This window comes from Amphiura filiformis, chromosome 4 (assembly GCF_039555335.1).
Source record: "Amphiura filiformis chromosome 4, Afil_fr2py, whole genome shotgun sequence".
Lineage (NCBI taxonomy): Eukaryota > Metazoa > Echinodermata > Ophiuroidea > Amphilepidida > Amphiuridae > Amphiura > Amphiura filiformis.
In genome coordinates, this window is record NC_092631.1 from 56,179,060 (window position 1) to 56,187,264 (window position 8,205).

The window sequence follows — 8,205 nt, forward strand, 5'->3', positions numbered from 1 at the left end:
ATCCTCGTAATTTAAAGGTGCATGCGATTGTTTATGATTTCGTACAAAGTTCGACACAAAAATCCCGATTATGGTGTGCGCGGTCCAAAACCATTGTCCTTTTGTAGGAGTAATTTATCCATTTGCTCGATTTCTATACTCAAATAAGTACCCAACCTCGGGGACCCAGCACGTCCACGAGATTTAAACCAACTCGTTTGAGCTAAGAGTAGTTTTCAGATTACTACATTGGGTGGGACGTCATAATACCGTATAAAGATTCGCCTGCTAATGGCGCACTTGTATAATATGCTCCTTTGCCTTGGGGTAAATTTCATGTACAAATAGAGAGCGCCCTCCTCTGAAATCCCAACAAGAATGCTGGTGGGAATTTTACGGAAGGACACTTTTAGGTTGTGCCTAAAATTCCACTTCAAGGGAGCCTATTCGCTACTTGCACGGTTCCGCCATTATGCACTATGTGCGGGAGAGCCTCGAACTGGCAGCATACATGAAAGGAAGAATTATGTAACCTTACACAGAACGTTATGACTAGTTCAATTCCCATTCATGTATGCTGCCAGTTCGAGGCTCTCCCGCACATAGTGCATAATGGCGGAACCGTGCAAGTAGCGAATAGCGCCATTTGTTAGAAGTCACACATGAGTAAAGTGGATAACCTCTATTGTCCTTTTGCTCATAAAACAGGTTATTTCCTCGTAGCCTAATGGAAAACAGGAAAGGGTTTTAAACAAACACATCTTCATACATAAAAGAAACAAGAGAAACATGAAAATTATCATTTCTAGAAATCATGTATTTATTTCAAACAAAATACTAATATTAAAAAATAACATGAAAGACAAAGGCATATTTTGATTTAATTCTAATGATTAATACTCGACTGTGGTTAACGTTACATTTGACCATAAATGTTACATGTACACTTTTTAAAAATTATTTGTTTGAGAATAGTTAGAAATTTCGTAGAATCTTTTAAATAAGATTAATTTATAACACATTTCTGATTGAGTGATCTCTGTAATCATGGTAATACCTTATCCTTTGTGAAAATATTAAAGGTGAGCACCCGGGGTGGGCACTCAACTTTAGAAGTGACGGGTATGTGCCTACCAGCGTCGCGAAGTATAGAGGCATATCGGGCACAAAACGTTATTTTTAAAAAGGGGGTCATTGGGTATAAGATTTTGAAAAAAGGGGGTCATTGAGTATAGGATTTCAAATAAATAAGGGGTCATCGGGTAGAAAATTTTGAAAAAATGGAGCAAAATTCAATTTTCTTGTTCCAAATTTCCAATACAAATTTGTTGAAATAAGAGAATTCAAAAGTTTCGGCATTATTTTGTGGCATTTTGATGATGCTATTGTAGAAAAAAGGGGGTCATTGGGTAGCCGCAACTAAGAAAAAGGGGGGGTCATCGGGTATGACTTTTTAAAAAAGGGGTCATCGGGAATAGTCGACTTCAAAGAGGGGGCCTATTGAGGCACATACCGTCACTTCAAAGTTGAGTGTCCACCCCGGGGTGAGCATTCCAAGTCAATCCCTCAATCAGACGGATAAGAGTAAAGCTGCCATAGACTAGATGCTGTATCCAAATTATTGTTTTCCGTCAGTGTCTTTGAAATGCCTGCCTCTTCCAACCAAACCCACCATTTGATCCATTTGAAATGATTCACAGACTCCCGATGAAGTCAGAGAGGAAAGCTCAAACCCACCATTTGATCCATTTGAAATGATTTGCAGACTCCCGATGAAGTCCGAAGCTCAACCACACAGGGACCTTGGTACGTACTGTAGTAAATGTCAAGGGAATCAAGTGGTGCGTTTAGAAGAGGCACGCTTTTCAAAAAAACAAAACAAAATAACTACCGGATGGAAAACAATCATTTTAATACAGCCAGCCTGTATGACACTGTTAATTGTACTTTAGTACAGGTATTGTTTGTCCTTTTATTTACGTGGCCTAAAATGGTTACGTTAAGGGATCTAAAATGAGCGTTTATTGAGTTTCGATAGTATTTTTTGTGGCACATGAGAGCACCTCAGACCTATCGAATTGTATTCTGAATACGAAGCATGTCTTTCTGATATCAAATAATTTTCATTTTTGAAAATCACAATATAATACAAATTTTATGACAAATTATAAAAATTTGATATTTTTCGAATTTTTGATATATAACAATCCTCGAAGTAAATTATATAAATCTAATGATATATTCTTAAAGTGTATGTAGCAGGGAGGAAAAGCCGACGGTCAATTGAAAATTTTGACCTTTCATATTGAAGATATGGATTTTTTCCCAAAAGACCTAATTTTTTTTGGTGTTTTGGGAAAAAAAATCCATATCTTCAATATGAAAGGTCAAAATTTTCAATTGATCGTCGGCTTTTCAACCCACCTACACTTTAAGTATAAATCATCAGATTTATAAAGTTTACTTCAAGTACTGTTAAATATCAAAATATCAATTTTAATGATTTGCCATAAAATGTGTATTAAATTGCGAATTTCAAAAATTCAAAATTATTTGATATCAGAATGACATTCTTCGTATTCAGAATGCAATTCGATATGTCTGATGTGCTCTAATAAAATAAATACTGTCCAAACGTTCATACCCCAGCCCTTAAAAATACCAATACAATTTTGAGAAAAACAAGCGGTCCAAGTGTTTTTAAACACTAAAAATGACACAGGCATTCAATTCTTTGTGTTCGAACTCTAATTACGAGGCCTATATTTCATTTTACACAATACTTGGAATACGTTTATTCTATATCTGCTGAGTACTTTAATTCTGAATACATTACACTAAAGCAAGTTCTCAGTGAATATATAACAATTATGTATAAATATTTGTTACTGCATTCGGTAGTATTTGTTGTATCTTCAACAAGCTTTGTTAAACATTGAAAATAACATATTTCTGCAGTCAAGTTACATTTTCTACCGTTTCACGTTCATACCAAATAATTAGTATACCTTTACACAACCTATATATAAACGATTCGTATCTTTTCAGTTATATCTATCATGTTTATTGAAAAGGTCATAATTGGGGATAACGAGATCGAATATGTAATTTTTTGTTGTAAATCCCTCCCCTTATACCTATTTTTTACGTATTACTCTTTGATATTGAAATTGTACAAAATGATGCACGTGTACTGAGATGTTGATGCATTTGACGAATCAACATCTCAGTAAATTGTACAAAATAATGCGCGTGTACTGAGATGTTGATGCATTTGACGAATCAACATCTCAGTAAATTGTACAAAATAATGCGCGTGTACTGAGATGTTGATGCATTTGACGAATCAACATCTCAGTAAATTGTACAAAATAATGCACGTGTACTGAGATGTTGATGCATTTGACGAATCAACATCTCAGTAAATTGTACAAAATAATGCGCGTGTACTGAGATGTTGATGCATTTGACGAATCAACATCTCAGTAAATTGTACAAAATAATGCGCGTGTACTGAGATGTTGATGCATTTGACGCATCAACATCTCAGTACAAGCGCAGTATTTTGTACAATTCTTGAGCAACAAGTAAAATGAAGTTTAAATGCTATTTCACACTCGAGAAAAAACAAATCCCATGATTTTTGATATTTTTATAACAAAATTGCCGCTAAAAATATTGGAAAATGCGAACAAGTATAACTGCATGAGAGAAACAGGTGGGTAGCCAGGGAGGAACTGCAGCCCCCAGAAAATAATCAGGGATAAAATGGGGACGGCAAAGAGTAAAGCGTCCTTCAAATGACTAAAAATGCGACAAAAAAAATTACAAATAGGGACAAAAATTTGGCTTTGCCCCCTCGCAATAACATTTTTAACGAATGCTCTGATTGGCTCTCACTATCAAGAGTGTATGAAATACTTGCAATGGTTTTCACAATAATCAATAGTCTTACAGTCAACGGACTACATCGTTACATAATTACATACACACGGCCCTTTTTTATAGCGCCATATCACCAAGAACACAGCGTTCCTGTTACCAGTTCATTTCCTCTGACATGTCCACGCATGGCGAAGATCATGTCTACAAAATTACAGCCAATATCGTAAGCGTTTTTAGCTGTATTTGCCCTCAAAAAGTGCACAAAATATATTTCCCAGTGCAATGTGTACATTATCACAGTAAAATAAATTAATAGGGAAAACTTTAAAACAAATTATCTACCAAAAATGGGGGTTCAAGGGTTAATTGAGAAATAGCAGCCTTTTCAATAAACATTGTACAACTGATATGTACAGTACCCTTATTATTTTGTAAACAGGTTGTAGACAAATTTCTTATAGTACCATTCAAAATATACATATATGTATATATATATTTACATCTTTATAAAACAATATATTACACAAAGAAAATAATATATACATTAATTCCCTTTAACTTTCAAGTGTTGGAAAGGTACCATTGTGCCGAATGGGTTAAGGGTGTCAAATCCAAGATGGCTGTCAATTATAAATATAAAACAATTCTACATGGTCTGATTAACCAATCATTGACGATTTTGTCCCCACCCCTCATGATTAGAGGAAGAATTTGGGGTATTGTACTAGTTGATCGGATCATGTTGAATTTTGGTATGTCTAACTGGCCGCCATCTTGAATTTGGCGCTCTTAACCCGTTTGGTAAAAACATGGCACTCTCAATTTTGTAACACTTTACACCCCAAAGACATGACATCATGAGGAATATTGCTTTAACACATGCACGAAAGTGCATTGCAGCAGGGGATGAGGAGGGGTGTGGGTTATGTGTGGGGTGTGTCTGAAATATCTGCGTGAAGATGTTTGGTGTGAAGTGAGACACATATCACTCATCTATAAAGGTTAACACCACCACATCTCTGGCCCATTATTTTGTTCTTATCGAAATATTCGAAAACAAACCTCGACTAGGATATTTATGAAGTTACATTTTTTTCCTTCAAATTGTGGGGAAAACGAAATTTACACTAAAATAGTTCATCAACAGGTTAACGGTAAACGTTAACTTAAATCCATGTATATTCTGCTATCAGCACTTTGATGCGTTAATCCAGTCCTGTCTTTTGATCTTGACATACCAGGCCATAACGCAGAGTAATTAGGATCGTGTACAACCATTGCAGCATTCTGATATGTATGTCTACTGTCTGTTGAGTTCCTAAATGCTTCAATAATTGCATGTCTTCTAGCTTGCTTTTGATACTGTCTGGATCAGCAACACTATCAGTTATCACATATCTATTGCTACTTTCATAGCTACTTGTAGTACTTGCAGAATCATCAGTATCAGAACTGAATTCGCTAGTCCGCGATGTATATTGATCTTCCACAGTTGAATAAGCACGCGGACTTCGCATATGAACTGGAACGATATGCCGAGGTCTTTTAGAAGATAAACGTCGGCGAAGAGATATAAGAGTTACACGACGTTTGCCTTGTTTGAAGAATTTGTGAATAAGGCGATTGTGCCATAGCCAGAATAGAATAAACGCTAGAAGAGAAGTTAAGATGAACGTGGTGAGAACTGCCACAGCTACGCGCGCAGATTCGGTAGTGCAAATATCGTCAGGAACCGAAACTAAGATGTTTTCCTCTGTGGTTACAGGGTTCCATGATATTACATCTGTCCCTGGTTCGTATCTTGGATTCAAAGGTGTGTGTGGTCTTCCAGGACCTCTTGTGTTATCTCTATATCCAGGATAGTTAGGTTCAGTACCCGGAGCATTTGGTTCCGGTCTTGTTGGTGACCTTGGCCATGACGGTTGTAATGGTGTTTCTGGAGCTGATGGTGACCTTGGCCATGACGGTTGTAATGGTGTTCCTGGAACTGATGGTTGACGAGGTGGTTCAGCTGTTATAGTAGGTGCTGACGTAGCTCGTCCAAAATGTCCCCGAGTTGTTGGGTCTGTTGGTTGTCGCGTTTCTGGTTTTGTGGGTTGCCCTCCAATAGGTTTTGTAGGATTTGAAGCAGGCCGCTTCGGTTCGACAGCCGGAGCAACAGTAATAGGTGTTCGCACAAGTAACCGCATCCCCTGTGTAACTTGTCCAGCGGGATTTTTTGCAACACACACATATTCACCGCGATCTTCTATAGTCGTTCTCGAGATCAATAAACGTCCATCTTCTAACAGCGCGTATTTACCTGTACCCTCTATGATCAAAGCTCTACTTGGAGAATACCACAAAATATCAGGCATTGGAAATCCTTGGCCCACACATTGAAGTGTTATATTTTGTCCAGTAAGACTACTTATCTCGCGACCACTTGTATACGATATAATCGGTGCTGTACATCGCAGGTCTGTTTTCCTCACTGCAGTCAGTCTCTTCCCACGATACGCTGCTGGTATATCGCAAACGGGGATCTCAAAAGGTAGATGTCTCACTGGAAGCCTCTGGTACCAATCCTTAAGACCCCGTAGACGACAATCACATTGAAGAGGATTGCCTGTCAAGAACAGCTTATTCAAAGATGGCATTGAACGCATAGTGGTCGAATCAAAAGTGTGCAGGTAGTTCGATTTCAGTGATAATGTTCGAAGAGAACGAAGTCCATACAAAGGCGGCACTATTTTTAAGTGGTTATTTTCCATCATGAGTGTGTTCAAGCGTTGTAATCTAGAGAATACTTCAGGTTTTACTTTTGTAAGCATGTTATTGTTCAATACAAGACGTTCTAAATTTGGCATGGGCAAGAACGTGTCATCATGAAAATTTTTGATCAAATTAAAGGAAATATCCAACTCGATCATATTCCTGAGACCAACAAAAGCTGCAGGCTCGACGACTTCTATCTTATTGCTGCTTAAAACAAGATCTCTTACATGTCCCAAACCGTTGAATGAGTTATTCGGTATTACCGTTATAAACGTGTCTGTCATGTCCAGATCTCCAAGCCGTACCAGACCACTGAAATTAGGTAATGATGTGAAACGATTGCCATCTAAATCAAGCTCCATTAAATTTGACAGTCCAACAAGATATTTAGAGTTTTGGTTAGCAACCAATTGGTTCTCTTGCAGGAATAGTCTACGTAAATTAGTGAGCGGATGGAACACCGGATCCGGCAGGTTGGATAAGGTGTTACCAGCTATATTCAGTTCTTGTAGCATTGGTAATCCATTGAAGGCACTAGGGTGGATTGACGTAATACTGTTACCATTTAAATGAAGCACCTGCAGACCCCAGAGTCCTTGCAGGGTGGAAATTCAATTGTATTTACTCTGTTGAAGCTCATCAAGAGCGTGCGTAACGAGCGGAGGTTCATAAACGCTCCATCTTCAATTTTAAATATTTTATTGTTTGACAAATCAACTGTTTGTAATCTTGAATGGCCACTGAATGAATTCACACCAAGTCTTGTAATCTCGTTTTGGCGCAGATCAATGGTGATTCCCATGGGGAAGTTGGTGGGTATGCAGCGAATCATGCGACCATCGCAGTCGGCTCTGGCGACATCGGGAGAGTAGTTGCAGGTGGTTACTGTACAGGGTACTGCTGCAGATGAGGTGGCGAAGAGGAATAGAAGACACCACAGACGAAAGACTTGTAGCAGTTCCATATTCGGGATTGCCATCGTGGTATTGTAATCTGAAAGAAAGAACAGACAGAATGATTAGTAAAACGGTGTATGGAACCTTCGGCAATACAATGTAATATTAAACGTTGGGATGTATCAGTTGGTACTCACTTTGTGAAATATTATCAGTATGTTGATTCCATTGTACCATAAACGGTATAGTGGCTTCAAATGAACACTGAACTATTGCATACTTTATTCAAAATCAAAATCTCTAAAAATAGAGTTAATATTGTTGAAGATTATGATTATCAAAACTATCTTCTGATCTTATCGATGGCAAATGTGAATCCTGATAACAATTATACCACCAGATTAATTAGGATGATTGTCCTTACATTCCACGGATTTCCAAATCTGATAACTTTTTTTCTGAGAAAGGTCCATATCTATAATTCACCAGCCATGTGTGTGAGAGAATACATAGATAGTAACGCAATCCATATTGACCAAAAGAGACCAATACTGATTCAAAAATAAACTTTTATTGCCTTATTGCGTAAGATTGCAGAAACTTGATAATTAAATATCTACGTATCAGGGAACGCCAATTCATAAACAAGTTCGTTAGCACTGTGTAGATCACAAGACCATGTCCATCA

The 8,205-nt window shown here is 37.6% G+C and overlaps 1 protein-coding gene across 1 annotated transcript; it reads right to left on the reverse strand.

Moving 5' to 3' along the window:
- Positions 1-2,637: 2,637 nt before the first annotated feature.
- Positions 2,638-7,256, reverse strand: LOC140151094 (uncharacterized). Its single transcript, XM_072173309.1, has one exon. The coding sequence runs from the start codon at positions 7,134-7,136 to the stop codon at positions 5,070-5,072; it is 2,067 nt and encodes a 688-aa protein (XP_072029410.1). The 5' UTR covers positions 7,137-7,256; the 3' UTR covers positions 2,638-5,069.
- Positions 7,257-8,205: the final 949 nt, after the last annotated feature.

What these genes read in the sequence shown, in the direction of transcription:
- LOC140151094 (XM_072173309.1), bottom strand. Translation starts at nt 7,136, where the DNA reads ATGCTACAAGAACTGAATATAGCTGGTAACACCTTATCCAACCTGCCG.